The 17,541-nt window shown below is 47.6% G+C and overlaps 9 protein-coding genes across 9 annotated transcripts; 7 read left to right on the top strand and 2 right to left on the bottom strand.

Moving 5' to 3' along the window:
- Positions 1 to 364: 364 nt before the first annotated feature.
- N7477_008048 (uncharacterized protein) lies at positions 365 to 850 on the top strand (the record flags this gene model as incomplete). Its single annotated transcript, XM_056969711.1, has 2 exons — positions 365 to 449; positions 615 to 850. 2 exons carry the CDS (start codon positions 365 to 367, stop codon positions 848 to 850), a joined length of 321 nt encoding a protein of 106 aa, XP_056819743.1.
- Positions 851 to 875: 25 nt separating this feature from the next.
- Positions 876 to 1,443, top strand: N7477_008047 (GAG-pre-integrase domain-containing protein; the record flags this gene model as incomplete). Its single annotated transcript, XM_056969710.1, has 2 exons — positions 876 to 1,262; positions 1,306 to 1,443. 2 exons carry the CDS (start codon positions 876 to 878, stop codon positions 1,441 to 1,443), a joined length of 525 nt encoding a protein of 174 aa, XP_056819742.1.
- Positions 1,444 to 1,589: 146 nt separating this feature from the next.
- Positions 1,590 to 1,841, top strand: N7477_008046 (uncharacterized protein; the record flags this gene model as incomplete). The annotated part of the gene is made up of 2 exons (XM_056969709.1): positions 1,590 to 1,706; positions 1,734 to 1,841. The coding sequence occupies 2 exons, from the start codon at positions 1,590 to 1,592 to the stop codon at positions 1,839 to 1,841; spliced, it is 225 nt and encodes a 74-aa protein (XP_056819741.1).
- A 5,769-nt stretch (positions 1,842 to 7,610) lies between these two features.
- Positions 7,611 to 8,764, bottom strand: N7477_008045 (ribonuclease III; the record flags this gene model as incomplete). Its single annotated transcript, XM_056969708.1, has 2 exons — positions 7,611 to 8,636; positions 8,702 to 8,764. The coding sequence occupies 2 exons, from the start codon at positions 8,762 to 8,764 to the stop codon at positions 7,611 to 7,613; spliced, it is 1,089 nt and encodes a 362-aa protein (XP_056819740.1).
- Positions 8,765 to 8,918: 154 nt separating this feature from the next.
- Positions 8,919 to 9,404, top strand: N7477_008044 (mitochondrial 37S ribosomal protein mS33; the record flags this gene model as incomplete). Its single annotated transcript, XM_056969707.1, has 4 exons — positions 8,919 to 8,951; positions 9,014 to 9,222; positions 9,274 to 9,323; positions 9,376 to 9,404. 4 exons carry the CDS (start codon positions 8,919 to 8,921, stop codon positions 9,402 to 9,404), a joined length of 321 nt encoding a protein of 106 aa, XP_056819739.1.
- A 629-nt stretch (positions 9,405 to 10,033) lies between these two features.
- On the top strand, positions 10,034 to 11,751 carry N7477_008043 (U2 snRNP complex subunit CUS1; the record flags this gene model as incomplete). The annotated part of the gene is made up of 4 exons (XM_056969706.1): positions 10,034 to 10,090; positions 10,143 to 10,926; positions 11,071 to 11,330; positions 11,389 to 11,751. Coding segments are annotated over 4 exons (1,464 nt in total), but the record flags the coding sequence as incomplete, so codon positions are not given.
- A 695-nt stretch (positions 11,752 to 12,446) lies between these two features.
- On the top strand, positions 12,447 to 13,664 carry N7477_008042 (uncharacterized protein; the record flags this gene model as incomplete). The annotated part of the gene is made up of 1 exon (XM_056969705.1): positions 12,447 to 13,664. One exon carries the CDS (start codon positions 12,447 to 12,449, stop codon positions 13,662 to 13,664), a length of 1,218 nt encoding a protein of 405 aa, XP_056819737.1.
- Positions 13,665 to 14,013: 349 nt separating this feature from the next.
- Positions 14,014 to 14,948, top strand: N7477_008041 (uncharacterized protein; the record flags this gene model as incomplete). The annotated part of the gene is made up of 6 exons (XM_056969704.1): positions 14,014 to 14,035; positions 14,084 to 14,142; positions 14,197 to 14,263; positions 14,333 to 14,538; positions 14,598 to 14,860; positions 14,912 to 14,948. 6 exons carry the CDS (start codon positions 14,014 to 14,016, stop codon positions 14,946 to 14,948), a joined length of 654 nt encoding a protein of 217 aa, XP_056819736.1.
- A 693-nt stretch (positions 14,949 to 15,641) lies between these two features.
- Positions 15,642 to 17,143, bottom strand: N7477_008040 (integrase zinc binding domain-containing protein; the record flags this gene model as incomplete). The annotated part of the gene is made up of 5 exons (XM_056969703.1): positions 15,642 to 16,086; positions 16,150 to 16,289; positions 16,346 to 16,400; positions 16,458 to 16,610; positions 16,674 to 17,143. The coding sequence occupies 5 exons, from the start codon at positions 17,141 to 17,143 to the stop codon at positions 15,642 to 15,644; spliced, it is 1,263 nt and encodes a 420-aa protein (XP_056819735.1).
- Positions 17,144 to 17,541: the final 398 nt, after the last annotated feature.

The raw sequence follows: 17,541 nt of genomic DNA, 5'->3' as shown, positions 1-17,541 counted from the left end.
TATAGGCCAGATAGACTCTATAGACTTCTTTACCTTAACAAAGAGGTATAGGGATTCTATTAGGCTTATACCGCCTAAACGACCTTCTAATGTCTATGCAACCTTCCGTGGACAATCAGATAAGGGCTAGGGCAAGAAGACTAAGAAGCCCTGTCTATGCCAAGGGGGCGCCTATAATAGATACCACACATTCAGTGATTGTCCTTATATCAACCCCTCTATTAGGCCAGAAGGTTGGAAACCAGACCAAACCGTCCTTGACCGCTTTAAATAAGTATGCACCTATTCAGGCTTTAAATAAGCCTACGACAATACTATCAAAAAGTATCAAGGTCAGCAGGGCCAGTCCGACACTCTTATAGGTATGGTTACCTGCCTAGCTTCTAGGCATACACGGCCTAATGTGTGGGTATATGACTCGGCCGCAGACACCTATATCTGCAATGATCGTTCCTAATTCGTCACCTTTTCGCCCTATGAAGGAGACCTCTTAGTCGGCGACACAAAAGCCACTATAAAAGGGAAGGGCTTAGTCTATTTACGCTTCTAAAACACCACTTTTGACCTCTATGAAACCTTATATGTTCCACGCTTCCATTTGAACATCCTATCAGCAAAGAGGGCCAAGAAAGGGGGTGTTTACCATAATCAGAGGCTTAATAGGCTTAAAACAGAAGATGGGACGCCTATTTGCAAGACTTCGGATGACACAGGCATCACCCTTATTCTAGGGTATCAGAATAAGTCTATATATGAGGATCAGACCTCCCCCCGACTCCCCTTCGCTTCCACCTCAGACAGCCTTCAACACCACTATGAAGCCTATATAGCCTATACAGGAGGAATCTGACCCTGAAGACGATATCTACGAGCCTATGGCCCTAGTATTATCCTACGACTCGCCTATCCTTAAAGGCTCAGACAGCCTATGGCATCAGCGTCTAGGGCATCCTAGCCTCGATACGGTTAAGCATCTCGAAGCCTCTACCACGGGGGTGGTTATAGACCATTTTTCGGCCAAAAAACAACCGTGCGAGACATGCCTTATCTCTAAGGCTCAAAGACAGGTGTCTAGACGACCTATGCATATTGGAGACCAACCGTTCGAAACCTTGCATTGGGACCTTATTCATTTAGGCCCTGGAATCAACAATATCCTCTATGCAAGCCATACGTATTGTCCAGTGACGAAATACCACCTATTAGTCACCATTGCACGGAAACACCTAATCCAATTATTATTGCAGCAAATGATTGATTTCGTCCTTACCTAATTCGGCATTCGCATCAAACGTATCTACCTAGACGGGGACCGTAATATCCACCAGGATAGGCTTCGAACTCAAGGAATTGAGGTTATTACCTTACCGCCCTACCAACCAGAGCAAAACCCCTTTTCAGAAAGGTCTGGTGCGGTCATTATCTCAAGGGCTAGGGCTATAATTATTTAGGTATCCTTACCTGAATATCTATGGCCTGAAGCAGTCCAAGCCGCGGTCTATGTGCTTAATCGAACCTCGAACAAATAACTAGGATAGAAGACACCCTATTAGGCCTTATTTGATAGCCTAGACCCCAAACCAGGCTATATGAAACCAAAGCCTAATTTGTCGAATCTACGGGTCTATGGCTGTAAAGCCTTCGTGAGGATCAATAATATCCCTCGTCTCGCAAAGATGAAGCCTAGAGCAATGATAGGCTACCTTGTCGGCTTCAAAGCATCCAATATATAGAGAATCTGGGTGCCTAAGGCCCATAAGGTCATTAATGCAAGAGACTGTGTATTCGATGAGGCTAGCTTCTACCAACTAAATACGGCGTACGATGTGATAGACGACTAATCAAAAGAAGCTATCGAGCCTTTGTCGATACCAGAATTCGACCTAGTCATCACCAAGGCTAGTATTGATGAGCCTCTCGATAATCTATTAACGATATAGCCTTTACCGGACGAAACAGACTAATTGTCTAATAACGACACCGAGGAAGATAAAAATGAGGATATAGACTACTAAGACCAAATCCTCGGCGACCTACCGCCTTCCCCGGAGGAATCAGAAGGAGAAGAAGAAGTAAGGTAAAACCAATGCGAAAGTGAGGATAACCTTACTCTAAACGGTACTGAAAACGCACCTTATTCGGGCGGTTTTAGAGTAAATGACCCTTCACTTTATCCTCACTCAAGAAGTCGAAAACGCCTCACTTCCCTCTGAACCTTCTTTATTGTCCCGAATCACTATTCCGGCCGAAGACCTTACCCCGGATGCACGTGTTTCCGACCAATCACCTGACTTTATGGTCTTAATTGATAACTCTTCCTATGACGAGGAAATATTAAATCAATATGACCACCCTAAATGGGATAGATCTCCCTCGCCTAATTCTTCAAATAAGCGGCAAGCCTTCGCTTCCTTCTATAATACATTCTCTGCGGCAATAAAGGATCAGCCTAAGAAGGTGCATTAAGATAACCTTCCCCCTCCCCGGAATCATAGGAAGAAATGCTTAATCATCCTTATAAAGCTAAGTTCATGTAAGCCGCAGACGTCGAATATCAGAAGCTTAAGAATATGAATGCATAGACTCCCGTGAAGCGAAAGACTATTGAGGAAGACCATAAATCATACAAAGGGTCTATCAAGCCTTATCGATGCCCTAAGCATCAAATTCTGCCTTTAAGATAGGTATTTACCTATAAAGTGGATGAAAACGGCTATTTATCCAAATTTAAGGCTAGAATTTATGTCCGCGGAGATCTCTAAGTTGACCGCAATAACGAAACTAGGGCTACTACCCTTGCTACACGAACCCTTCGGACTCTTCTTGCTATTATTACTGCATTTGACCTTGAAACCATACAATTGGATACAGTAAATGCCTTCCTGTTGGAGCATAAGGGGAAAGCTACCACGAAGCAGATCGTGGCCCCTTAAGTCCGTGGGATCAACCTTAGTCCGGCCAGGTCAGTCGGTGCCAGACAAAGGAAGAAGGTCAAAGGTCGTAGGATAGACTATAAGCAGATATAGCCTAAACGAAGGCAGAACCACAGTCCTGAGGATCAAAGGAAGAAAGTAGAACTGACTTTGGAAAGTGGAAAATGACTTGATTCTTTCTGCTAGAAAAGAAGGACATATTTATAGGCTAAAGTAGCCTAGAAATGACGTCTAGAATAACATACAAATACTAGACAGCAACATAATAAAGGTGGCAAAGAAGGGAACCGAAGAAAAGCCAAAAGAATGATGTCAAGAATCGACGGTTTCAGCCACCCCGAAAGCTTCCCCGCAGTATCAGGTTATGCATGCCCAAAGGTGGACCATTTTATCCCTAAGGGAAAGTGGTCCGCCTATCCTTGAGGGGACTGAGGGTCGAAGTCTGTTCACCGAGGTTTGAAGACCATGGTCAAAGTCCGCAGGCAAGATATGCCCGAAGGCACCTCCGAAGGAACGGACCATTCATGCCTGAAGGCGGACCATTTACCTCTGAAGGAAAATGGTCCCGCTTATCGTTTGGGGGAGTGCCGCGGACCAGAATCAGAAGTGGTCAAAACATCATTTTGATAGAAGAAAAATCTGGGCACGTGATCAATGCAATCTGGTCTTATATGTTGAATATAAGGATAGATCTTTCTATGTAGCATTGGTCTATATTCCAATACACCCCCTTCAGCTTATCAGAACTTATAAGCTAAATAAGGCATAGAATTAGGCCTATGCGTATATAGTCTCATAGATCTAGATTTCGACAATTCTGTCTTGGATATCGGTCATATTTAGATAATCGATAAACCGCTGGTGCTTATGATAAGGCAAAGGCTTGGTCAGACCGTCCGCAGGCATAGAATTGGTCTCAATCCAGGCAATATCGATGTTTCCGGCCACTATTTTTTGTCGTAACTAATAGTGGTGGATATCAATATGCCTAAGCTTTGTGCGGAACAAAGAATTGACCTTAGTAAGGAGGTCCACGGTCTGTTTGTTGTCACAAATAACACTAAGCCTTTCCTGGTCTAGGTCTAGTTCTATAGACCTAAAGAGACGTTTCCACCACATCACATACTTACTGGCTAATGAAATAGCAAGCAATTCGGCTTCTGTCGTTGATATCGTCACCGTCTTCTGCTTCCGTGCAATCCAGTCTATCGGACCATTAAATAAATAGGCTATATAGCCTTCTGATGACTTTCGTCCGATATTGTCTGCATAGGATGCATCGCTTGCACATACGAAGGTAGGACCGTCTAGCATAGGGGAATACTCTATAGCCTTATATCTAGTATAGTATAGATAGGCTATGGCTTTGTCTGCAGCGTCCATATGCTGATCGGTAGGGTTCGTGAGGTGTTCCGAAAGCATTTGGGTAGCTTTTGCGGTATCAGGCCGAGTCATAATTGTGGCATAAAGTAATGATCCTATCTTCTGCTAATAGAGATGAATCATAGCTGGGGAAGCCTAGTGGTCCGAAGGTGGAGCGGGGAGCGGCGAGGGTGGAAATGGCGTTTTAACCGGTTTCAAAGGCGTTATATGGAATCGATGCGCAATTTTCTCAATATAGGCATCCTGGGAGATCCATAGCCTTTTCGTGGCCCTATCGCGGGTGATTCGAATGCCTATAAACCTCGTTGCCTCGCCTAGGTCTTTCATTTCATAGGCTTGCATAAGCTTGTCCCTAAGCTTATAGGCTTCATGTTTGTGCCTTCGGTGGAAGATAACCAAGATATCGTCCACAAATATCATTAAAACGACATTTTTATAGACAAATAGGCACGGGTCTTCAGGAATAGGCACGAATCCAAACTGGGCCAGTTTCTGAAGGACTTCTTACTGCCATAGGATAGGCGCTACCCTTAGGCTATATAGGGCTTTATTAAGCCGTAGAACGTAGTGTTTGCGGCCGTATCCTTAGGGGAAGGCAATATAAACAGGGTCGTCTAGTATGCTATTTAGGAAGTATTGGAATATAGACCAATGCTACAAAGAAAGATCTATCCTTATATTCAACATATAAGATCAGCATTGTATTAATCACGTGACCAGATTTTTTCTTCTATCAAAATGATATTTTGACCACTTCTGATTCTGGTCCGCGGCCCTCTCCCGAATGATAGGCAGGACCATTTTCCTTCAGAGGTAAATGGTCCGCCTTCAGGCATGAATGGTCCGTTCCTTCGGAGGTGCCTTCGGGCATATCTTGCCTGCGGACTTTGACCATGGTCTTCGAACCTCGGTGAACAGACTTCGACCCTCAGTCCCCTCAAGGATAGGCGGACCACTTTCCCTTAGGGATAAAATGGTCCACCTTTGGGCATGCATAACCTGATACTGCGGGGAAGCTTTCGGGGTGGCTGAAACCGTCGATTCTTGACATCATTCTTTTGGCTTTTCTTCGGTTCCCTTCTTTGCCACCTTTATTATGTTGCTGTCTAGTATTTGTATGTTATTCTAGACGTCATTTCTAGGCTACTTTAGCCTATAAATACGTCCTTCTTGTCTAGCAGATAGAATCAAGTCAGTTCTACTTTCCTAAAGTCATTTCCACTTTCCAAAGTCATCTCTACCTTCTTCTATCCTTCTTCCTTTGATCCACAGGACTGTGGTTCTGCCTTCGTTTAGGCTATATCTGCTTATAGTCTATCCTACGACCTTTGACCTTCTTCCTTTGTCTGGCACCGACTGACCTGGCCGGACTAAGGTTGATCCCACGGACTTAAGGGGCCACGATCTGCTTCGTGGTAGCTTTACCTTTTTAGTCCAACAACCCTTAACTAAGACTAAAATATACTATACTTAGGATTAAGATCTTAATATTATAGGTACTATAAATTTTGCTATATCGCCTAAATTATATTAAAGATAGACTAAATATATATCTCGCTTATATTTAATTTTTAAGTAACTTAGAAAAAGAGAATACGTTAAAATAAACCCTAAATTTATAACTTTAGACCTTAAGATAAGGACTATCCATTGGAATATAGACCAATGCTACATAGAAAGATCTACTCTTATATTCAACATATAAGACCAGATTGCATTGATCACATGACCAGATTTTTCTTCTATCAAAATGATGTTTTGACCACTTCTGATTCTGGTCCGCGGCCCTCCCCCAAACGATAGGCGGGAATATTTTCCTTTAGGGGTAAATAGTCCGCCTTCAGGCATGAATGGTCCGTTCCTTCGGGGGTGCCTTCGGGCATGCCTTGCCCGCGGACTTCGACCATGGTCTTCGGACCTCGGTGAACAGACTTCGACCCTCGGTCCCCTTAAGGATAGGCGGACCACTTTCCCTTAGGGGTAAAATGGGACCCGTCCACCTTTAGGCATGCATAGCCTGATCCTGCGGGGGTGCTTTCGGGGTGGCTTAGACCGTCGATCCTTGATATCATTCTTTTCGCTTCTCTTCGGTTCCCTTCTTTGCCACCTTGATTATGTTGCTGCCTAGTGTTTGTACGTCATTTGTATGTTATTCTAGACGTCATTTCTAGGCTATCCTAGCCTATAAATACGTCCTTCTTTTCTAGCAGATAGAATCAAGTCAGTTCTACTTTCCTGAAGTCATTTTCCACTTTCCAAAGTCATCTCTACCTTCTTCCTTTGATCCTCAGGACTGTGGTTCTGCCTTCGTTTAGGCTATATCTGCTTATAGTCTATCCTACGACCTTTGACCTTCTTCCTTTGTCTGGCACCGACTGACCTAGCCGGACTAAGGTTGATCCCACGGACTTAAGGGGCCACGATCTGCTTCGTGGTAGCTTTACCCTTTTAGTCCAACAGAGATAGATCAAGTAATCACCCAATTCAGTTCAGTCTTACCATTATTTTTGATTAATAATATACGATTTAGGGTTATAAGGTAGTGCGTCTTCCAGAAAAACCTTCTAGACTATCTCTGAAAGAGCCTAGGAGTAGACGTGCGTTCTTATACTAGTGTTGCCTAGCCTTCATTACGAAACTGTTATCAAGTCGGTCCCTATTTCAATACATACTAAGCTAAAGAACATATTATGAAATACAAAATTGAATACAAATTACACAGATCGGTCTTCAATCCTATCCGCTAACATTCGAGGTTACTAGGATATAAAGTACCCTAATAAAGAACATTCTTATAAGAAGCCACTAGAAATGACGCGTAACTTGCGTAAGGGGGAAGTACAACACCCCCACAGTTAACGATCAAAGCCGCGAGAAAGCTTGTTCTTATTATAGACATTCATATTAAATAAAGATCATAGGCTAAGAGTTCGATAAGTCCGGTCATTCTACCAAAAACGCCGTGATCGGGGATGATACAATCTAGATAGCAAAGACCGAGAAACAAATTGTATCATAGCCTAAGCTCTTAATATAGATTTTCTAGCTGCCAGGTTTGTGTTATGCGTGTAAATTGGCCTCCCAGCGGACAGGTCTGCGTCTGTCAACCCATTCATCCATGCCTACTAGCTATTCCATAACGTCCCTCAAATGGTGATCGGTGCTGGCTCACAGGCGGTTTACTTGTCTAAGACAGCCACTACTTATGATATCTTGAACCCGCGACATCATGCAAGACCTCTTTACACATGTTACATACAGTATTATGCCTCACTGGATGAAGAATAAGAATATTCAGTTTTTTGCTTTCGAGGCTTCTTTTGCCGCCGCAATATTCGAAATTAAAGAAGAATTTGTCGAGAGTGCATCTCTTGCGGCCTCATCGCCTGCTGCAACCTTGCTCGAGCCCTGTCCAGAGCCTAAATGCACATTTTTCCATTTTCCCCAGCCTGTCAGGTAAACACCGATGAAGAATGTCTGTGTGCCGCTACCCTTATGGTCAATTGCTCGCTTCTCTTCCTTGTACTCCAGTTTTGTGCCTTTCCCCATGACCTTCTTGGCCAAAATTTCCTTATAGCGAAGTTCGGCCTTTTGATGGCCCAAAGCGTCCAGTTTCGGTAACCACAGCTGTGTCAGCCATTTTTCAGCAATATGATAGCCATCGATGGGATGTGAAAGTATGACGGCGGCTACATATGCCTCGAAGACATCGCCTTTTATTTTGGTCCACCGTTTCTCCTGGTCTGAATAATTGGCTGGCACTGAGATCTTCCGATCAAACCCATACACCCCTGCAAATGCCGATAGAGTCTCGTTTTTGACAAGAAGCTCGCGGATTTGGGAAATCCGACCGGATGAAATACCTGGAAACTTCCCCCAGATCAGTCTGGTTGCCATTAACTCAATGTATGCATCACCCAGTATCTCAAGCCGGTCATAGGTTGAATCGCTATTGTTTCCACATGCCGGATGAGTGAAAACCGATCTTTCCAACCGGTCATCTAGAATGTGCGGTAGAACAGGTTCCTGAGATCCATTATCTTCGGCGCCATTTGTCGTATGAGATGCTTTTGACATATTTGAGGTATTAGATGTGCCATCGCTAGGAAAGACAAGCCCTTCGATACGGTGAAAAGCATCGTCTAGCGTGGAAACTGCCTTCGAAAGTTCCGAATCGACCGCAGTAAGCTCAGGTTCATTTACCACATTCTGAACAAGTTGCCTCAGGAGCCACAAGCGAGAGTTGGGGGTGGATATCTGCAGCTGGTCTTTATTGTCGGCCTCATGTTCGTGACGAGGCGGCCGTGCTTCATGATGGGTCTTAGAAAGTGTCAGTCGGACCAGACGACTCAAGGGCAATACCTAAGCGGCAGGCAGTTTCCTACCTTGGATCGCTTGACAGACAAGATGGACGACTCTCCTGGTATGACCGATCTCTTGGCTCCCATGGTATCGTCTGAATGCTGAGGTCGACAGTTTGAAGTCAAGAAGATCGTGGAGCCCAAGTGGGTCCCATGCAGAGTCACATGATCTTCACGCGAAAGCCTCCGACCCTTTAACGATTCATCATCCGCCATGAACTGACACTTCTGAATCGCGAAAATGTCTCAAGGCCGCATTTTGGATCTAGTCAAGGTGCAATCTAAGCCCAATGAAGAAGAGACGCGCGCTAACATTATTCCCCTTTTCCGTCATAGGCACAATGCCGCATCTTCTCCCTTAACTTCAACCCGCAGAGGCTTCGACTTGGCAATAAGATTCTCAGGCAGCGGCTTCGTGGCCCGGCGCTCGCAGCATGGTATCCGCAAAAGACCGTCTCCTTCCGCGATCTCCAAAATACATACAAACCCCTTGGCTTGACGACCTTTGACGAGGCGGAGGACGATCGCGAGGAAGCGATTCAGATGTTTGTCCCTCATGTCTTTCCCATGCTCTCGATGCTGATCTCTTGAAATAGTGCCAAGCTTCGCGGAAAGGGTCGCCCCAAGAAGAAACGGACTGCAGCGGGTAAATACATCCAGACTCTGCGGTTTCATCAAGTCCACTAACATCGCTTTAGAATCGAGATCCGCGAAAAAGAAGAAATAAAACCCGTGCGCCCTGTGAAGCCCCCACAGATACCAAATACCCAAATCATTATTCTCACGCCAGGTCGCGTATGGGGTTTGTGACTAGCCTCCAACTATTAGGACAGGGTTGTTTTCTCGACTTTGGTACTCCCTCCATTCTCCATGCCTGGCATCTTTGGCTTTCATGTATTGTTTGACCCCAACTTGTACGATAAAAAATCATTAAATTTCTCGTCAATTCAAACTGAGACTCCTGAAAACCTCAATCCGAGATATCCATTTTCCTTCGGCGCTCTCGTCTTGAAGGTTCTCAATGTCGATCCATGGATGCGCTGGTCGATTTACTAGTCTGGTAAACGGGGAGATGATCTCCCACTCCAACAGTCTTTGCATGACTGCGATTGTCACCTACATCATTGACTCTTGGTGTTCATAGTTCAGTACGTAGTACTGAGAATAACGTAAGGTAGATCAAGGTAGATCAACGTGTAGAGGTCGGTGACAGCTGGCAGAACGACGCGGAGGCTTCGCAATTTATCGGCGCGAGTATCAGACTTCGATCAATCTTCATCCATCCTTCGAGACGCCATCGCCAACCCCGGGCGACTCGCGTTCAAGAGATAGTGCGGGTATCGCAAGAACAGCATCATGAAACTGAGCAAAAATCAGCTCAGACGAGCGAAGAAGAAGGCCCAGAAGACGGATGTGAGTCAACATTATCGCTACCACCGCAGGAAACTGACGTGTTTCTTTCCAGGCTACTCATGCCCCACCTCAGAAGATCGAAGCAACGCCGTCTGAACAACGTCAGCTTAGCTCTGATTCGAAGGATGTCCCAGCTGCCGCCACGGTCGCCTCCCCCCCCGAGCTCGACGATCCGCTCTGGGAGATGTACAAGGGCATCGTCGGCAAATTTGACGAGACCGGCGAGGATGCTGCCGCACAAGGAACTGAAAAGCCTGAGATATACTTCGATGACGAAGATGAAATCCCAGACGAGGATCAAGAGAGTGAACCGAAGATTTCGAAAAAGAAGCGAAAGGAACTGAACAAGCTATCGGTTGCTGAATTGAAGGCGATGGTTCGCAAACCCGAGATCGTGGAATGGACAGATACATCAGCATCAGATCCTCGGCTCCTGATCCACATCAAGGCACATCGTAATGTGGTTCCCGTTCCTTCGCATTGGTCTCTCAAACGTGAATACCTTTCGTCCAAACGAGGGGTTGAAAAAGCACCCTTCGCCCTCCCCAAGTTCATACAGGAAACGGGGATTGCAGAGATGCGTGATGCTGCCTTAGACAAGCAAGAACAGTCCAGCCTGAAACAAAAGCAACGGGAGAGGGTCCAGCCGAAGATGGGACGCCTTGACATCGACTATCAGAAACTCTACGAGGCCTTCTTCCGCTTCCAAACTAAACCCGAGCTGACTCGCTACGGCGAGATCTACTATGAGGGGAAAGAATACGAGACCAACCTGAAACATCTCCGGCCGGGTGACCTGAGCGATGAACTAAAGGAGGCTCTCAATATGCCACCGGGTGCCCCCCCCTCCTTGGCTCATTAATCAACAACGTTATGGTCCCCCACCTTCTTACCCGGCACTGAAAATTCCCGGACTCAATGCGCCTCCTCCTCCTGGTGCCATGTGGGGCTATCATCCAGGGGGGATGGTAAACCACCAGTCGATGAGCATAACCGACCGTTATACGGAGGTGATATTTTTGGAGTCTTGCAACCGCAGCAAAATGTTCAACAAGGAGAACCAGTTGAGAAAGATCTCTGGGGAGAATTGCAGGCATCTGAAGAGTCGGAAGAAGAGAGCGAGGAGGAGGATGAGGAAGAAGACGAGAACGCGGATGAAGAGGACGATGAAACAGGTACACAGTCTCCAAGTGGTTTAGAAACACCCAGCGGCGTAGCTTCTGCTATTCCATCTGAACCAGTGGGGACGGAGAATATCTCTGGGGAGTTCGATGTCCGAAAGCATCTTCGCGGTACAGAGACGGAGGAATCCGCTCACCCTCGAAGTGCTTACCAAGTCATCCCGGAGAGACAGACGAGCGTCCAAGGATTTTTCGGTGGCGACCGAGCATATGATCTGGGCTCCTCTTCACGCACTAATCCCCCCCGTCCTCGGCGTCGATGACCAAACCCGAAAGCGCAAGAAGCCCGGCGATGTGGATGTATCGGTCGACCTGGATGCGATTCAAGCTGGAGATGGTCTCAGCAAGGACAGCCTTCAAAACATGTACGAGGCACAGAGACAGCAACAGAATCAACCGCAATGGGGATTCCAGGAAGACCTCAGTGACATGATTGCACAGGAGAGCCGTAAGAGGTTGCGCAAGGAAGAAGAGCGGCGCGGTAAGCGCTGACCCTGACGCTGAAGCTGGAGAGGACTTTTGTCATAGCGTCATTCACATTTCATTTCCTATGTTGTATCATGGCAGGACATCCCGATACCAAAAAACCTGTACTCTATGCTCTCCGACGAACTAATACATGGAAGATTGACTTTTTTGATCGTCGATCGTTGATCTTGACATAGTCCGTTTGTTTTGTACCCAGGTTTGTAGTAGTGACCCTATGGTAGGTCATTGTTAGTCATCCCGCGCAAGGCCCTCCTCTGAGATTGCGCGCCCGCTTCATCTGGTTCCACAGCTTGTCCGGCTTCATACCCAGTTGGCATGGATTGGGATCGCAGAAGGTTTGAATCTATAATATCAAATGCAAAATCACAGTGACTCAGAAGCCTTGCAGATTTGAAGACCGTCGGGGAGGAGAAAGTTATCGGCCAGCCGACCGACCAGGCCGATCACCTTCTCGCGGCTTCGATAGTCGTCGACGGTCACCACCACGAAATCGCCCTCTGCGTGCAGATACCTGGGTACCCTCTGATCGAGGAGGGTACAGTCGCCCACGAAGCCGCTCACCACCTGATTTTCGGCGCCGTTCTCGAACTCCCCCCTTTCACAATCGAGGATATGGTCCCGGTCCCGGTCTCTACGGCAGACGACGGACTCCCCCTCGTAGACCCTCTCCCCGAAGAGAAGACAGGATGCGTTCTCCTCACACATTGTGGCGCTCTCGGTCTCCCTACAGTGAAGGTCGGTCACGCGATGTCTCCCGAGGCCGTAGCAGCCCGAGACGGACCCGCGACGCAACCCCGGGAAGTCAGGACGCTCGAGTAGTGAAGCGAAACAGTCCCATTGGACCAAGTATTGAAAGACTTGGACGTGCGATTTCACCGAGGGTCCAAGGGACGAATACTCTGCGCTCTCAAAGCCCCTCACAAAACCCACGGCGAGAGCATCCGGGTGACTTAAGCAAAGATCAGACTTTATTACGTTCAGGGCAAGCCTCTCCAGTGCCAGCCATTGCAGTCGAATCGGAAGTGCCGTCTAGGCGCTCATCTCCGGCTCTTCATCCCGAGCGCAAAGCGTTGGCTCCTCTTCGAAGCCGCAGTCGATCACCCGCTCGTCCACCACTGTCCTTCCGTCCTTCGAGCCAAACGATCCGTTCTCCATACCGCCATCCGAATCCGGATAGTGAGACTGCTGGTGGTGGTGATGGAGGAAAAGAGCAGGAAGTGCTGGGTCGCTCCGCTGATAATGGATCGTCGGAGCAACAACGGATGGGCGGTGTCCGAATTGGTGGCAGCATCCCAACGCAACCGAGGAGCCTGGGTATTAGCCATTCTCCGCCTTTTGGATCATATCCAGGACCGAAGGTCACGCCTGCACAGCACCGCGGATCCCACAATATGTCGCTGTTGTCAGCACCAACACGTCCGCGTCGTGGACACGGCACTCGTGATGTACATTGGACAGGTGTACCGATAGGACGTGGTCGCGGACCTCCCCCACCTGCACCAAATAGTACGCCTTCTGGACCACGGGCTTCATTCATCCCTCCAGTACCGACAGGAGGCTATCGTCACTCTGGATCTCGCCAGAATAGCTCCACATCCGCTGCGTTGTCGCCAGTTCTCAAGGGACCGAATCACCTTGCAGGTCTAGGATCGGTCATCCCTGGGGGTAGATCTTTACCATCGCCCTTGGATGCGCCGACCGAAAAACGGCTGGCACAGCTAGAGCTGGATAAAGAGAAACTACTCGAGCAGATGGCGGAAACACAGCGATCGAAGCGGGCGAGTCTCCGTGACTGGGACCGATTAGATCGCGAAAGCTCGATTTGTGCTCTTAAAAGCGAGTTGGCCGAGGGGCACCTGCAACGAATGGCGGATGAAAGCCACGGAGGTGGTATTATGTTCTGATCATTTCCAAGAGACTTTTCCTGGCGGACATCTTTGTCTTGCGTATTTACACGGCGTAGTCACGGGGGAGAATCAATGGGGTTCAAAAGGCGTCAGGCTCAAGTAATCATGATGTACTGTTATAATGAATAAAGAATGAATTATGGAAGAAGCACAAAGCCCGAAGCACGAAGCATCAAGCATCAAGTACAGTACGAAGTATGCACTATGAAAACTACGGCTCCACCGAGTGGCGCGCGTTCCTGATCTGCGGCGCAACTCACCCCTTCGCTTTGGCTTCGTGTCAACAACTCCTCAACCTCACACCTCACACCTCCCCTATCCCACCACATCCCATCCAGCTTGCACCATGAATATCTTCAGGCTTCTAGGTAAGCAATTTGTTGAGCCGCGTTTCTTCGCAGGACTGACCGAGATAGCCGATTTCTCCCACCTCGCGTCGATCTTCATTCTTCTGCAGAAGATGAAGACGTCCAGCGTATGCTGCATCCTCCTTTCGTCTGCGTTGCGCGCCACCTAATTGGAATCGCAGAGTTGTACCGGATTGTCCTTCAAATCACAAGTGCTCTATCTTCTCGTCTTCGTCACTCGTTATCTCGGTGAGTGTAGCATACACCTCCCTTCAACCGCTGGACGAAGCGCACTAACATGGAATCATGTTGCGATAGACTTGTTCTGGACCTTCACCGAGTCGCTATATCTCACTACCTTTAAGCTCCTCTTCATTGGATCTTCAGGCTACATAATTTATCTCATGCTGAACGACTACAAGCCCACCCATGACCCAAACATTGATACGTTCAAGGTCCAGTACCTTCTTGGAATCAGTGCTATTCTGGCTCTTCTCTTTCCTCACGACTATCGTCTCTCCGAGGTTGGTCGTTAAACGCTCGTCCAAGTAGAAAAAAAGAAGCCCGCACTAATAGTCCTCAGATTCTCTGGACGTTCTCTATTTGGCTGGAATCTGTCGCCATCCTGCCTCAACTTTTCATGCTGCAGCGAACAGGCGAGGCTGACACGATCACAACGCATTACCTTTTTGCACTTGGTGTGTACAGGGCTCTCTATATCCCGAATTGGATATTCCGGTATTTCACCGATGCTTCCTTTCAGCGATCCTTCCAGCCCGTTCCTATTATTGCAGGCATCGTTCAAACCCTGCTCTACTCGGACTTCTTCTACATTTACTACAACAAGTAAGTGCAATTTTCCCAGGAGCAACAATGATGGCCACTCACACCAGCCAGAGTTCTGAAAGGAAAGAGATTCTCGCTTCCTGTGTAATGCAGACAAGCGGCATATATTTGAAATGGAGGGGCGATTTCTTGTTTATCCTATCGCAAGGGTAAATAGTTGCTCGCCCTTTCTGTGGGTCCTCCACTAGGTCTGCACGTATTGCAGACAGCCTTTCAAGTAATGAACTCGATATGATGATGTCCTAGCTTTACGCCCTACCGCTAGCGCCCGTTCATGGAACTCAAAGCTACGAATTGATGCTTTCGCGTCGTTGGATACCAAGAAGGGAGAGTGACGGAGCCTGAAATGTGAAATAAGATGGTCTCTTGGGGTCAGTTCGTCCTGAGAACTTGTTCAAGCCACTGTGGACGAGCACTACGATTGAGTTGGCCGTATAGAGGCTCACTCTCTGTCTCTGTTCCGGCATGAAGCCAGCTTTTGTACCAGATAGGATGGATGCAATTTTTCATTACTGCATTCGAATTTCCACTAAGTGTCTGTCTGTGATCTGTAGCATGTCATCCAACCTCTACTATTTCCCTTTCATGTTCTCTCCCTTTTCCCTCTTTTTCCATATTCACTTTCCCACGGGCCAGTAATCGAGAACTGCACATGCTCCGGCGAAATAATCCCTTCTTTTTTTAGACCGACCAAGAGATTGTACCGTCCTTTTCAAACATAGAGGGGAAACTCTATGCCTCAAAGAATACCCATGTCTTTTCGAAGAATCGGTGCAGGTGGTCAAAAATCCCGCTGGCTCGAAGTGCCGTGCGTGGGAACATATCCCGCTGCATAGCTTAACTGAGAGGGAGGCACTGATAAGTCCGCAGCGAAAGGGTCCAAAGTGCCTGTGATGGAGTGTGGCATGTTACTCATCGAGCCATGGAAGGATCTGACACCAGTGCCCATACCCGAACGGCTCTGTAAGTTCTGATGCCCGTCTATCCAGCCATGACCATGCAATTGGCCAAAATAGTCGGGTTGTGCCCGATCTAGGGCTACTTGGCCACCATATGACGACTCTCTTTTGATAACCGGCGGGGATGGAAGCTTTGGAGATCGAGGTACCATATCAAGACGAGGTGATCCTCGCCGGGAGTTGGGTGGTGTAAGACGTGATCCTCCGCGACGAACCTGACACGTCGGGCAGATCTTGACAAAACGAGAAATCAGTTCCTTTGGAACCCTGTAAGAATTGGGGTGTCAGTTGCGGAGGGGATTATAAGGTTGATAACACCGCGAGTCCTACCATGAATAGATGCGCCGAACCTGAGCAGAGGTCTTGTCGCGGCCGCCGTGCTGACATTGCTGATGCGCCTTGGTGAGAATTTTGAACAGTTTCTCACGAATCGCCACTGGTTTACCCTCATGGCAGATCATTTTCCGACACTAATAAGCTTCGTTAGAATTGAAGCTGATGCGTTTGTCGGATTGGAGATTCCTACGTCTGCAGTACCCATGCCAACGGTTTGAAGCTTGAACATCTTTTTGACCCAGAACCTGTGTTTGTATAAGCGTCAGATTCGACTTCGAGGGCTCCGGGTGGATGACTCTGACCTAAATTGAGCTGACTCAACTGCTGTGTCTTTGGGATCAATCAGGACGGTTCGGATATTCCGCGCTCTTCTCGCATGTATCAAGGCTTTGTCTTGCTTCTTCACCGATAGGTCATCGACATAGCTGACCAGAAGAAAGTTTGGGTCAGCGTTTCTGGCCCCCAGAAATCGAAGTCAAGAGAACGCGGAGGCCCCATGCACTAAAACACCGGCTCACCTCTGCATGAGTCGATCAAATTCTTTCACGTCCGGAAATCCATCTAACAAGGGTACCACGGGCTCTGACAGCATGGTGCTTTCATTCCGAGACTCTTGGCTCTCGATATCCGTTTCACTGAGCGCGTCCCGAAGAGGAAGATATCTAGGCGACTGCAAATAACGAGACGAGGCCATGTACTGCGGATGGTGGTGGAGTCTCGTGTCGTCTGATGTAGACATCGATGGGATCGTATGCTCCGATGCATACTGCAGATGTTGCATGCCTGGAGACAGATTCGACTGTTGTCCATAAGATAGTCCGAAGTGAGAGACATAAGCGTTGAAAGAGTGCTGGGGGAAGTGGTACGGTTCAGCTCCAGTAGCACCGTATTCATGGCCATCTTGATGGTTATAAACACCGGGCACTGCCATCTGCTGATTCACGAGATAGCTGTCGGCCCCGTCATTGCGTCTTGCGAAACTGCCCATTGTTTTCTGTTGTTAATGAGAACTCAATACCCACCGTTCTCGAGGTCAAGAACGCCCTTTCTGAGCTTCTCAGATGAACGAACGAACTGGGTTTGAGAAGTGGAACACAATGGCGGAGGGGGTTGACAACGAGCTGGCTGAAAAACCTTGGAGCTGTAAGAAGCACGTGTGATTTAGGAAAGATCACGAGAAATATTTTGAAAGACCGTGAAATTCATGAACAAAATCAACGGGATAGCAATTGCATTAAAAAGGACCCGCAAGCCCCCAGGTGAATCTTGCAGGACATGGCCGATGCCCAAGGGAGTGCACGAGACCATGTCGAAAAAGAGTGGACAGAAGCAACAGAGAACATCCCTGGAAGATGAACAGCAAATATTCCACAGAAAAAAAAGAAA

The sequence above is a fragment of the Penicillium maclennaniae genome, assembly GCF_028827695.1.
Source record: "Penicillium maclennaniae strain IBT 15551 chromosome Unknown utg000007l:1.0-4884863.0:1.0-4888362.0, whole genome shotgun sequence".
Taxonomy (NCBI): domain Eukaryota; kingdom Fungi; phylum Ascomycota; class Eurotiomycetes; order Eurotiales; family Aspergillaceae; genus Penicillium; species Penicillium maclennaniae.
Note: the sequence above shows the minus strand (reverse complement) of the source record. Positions and strands in the feature narration are given on the sequence as shown.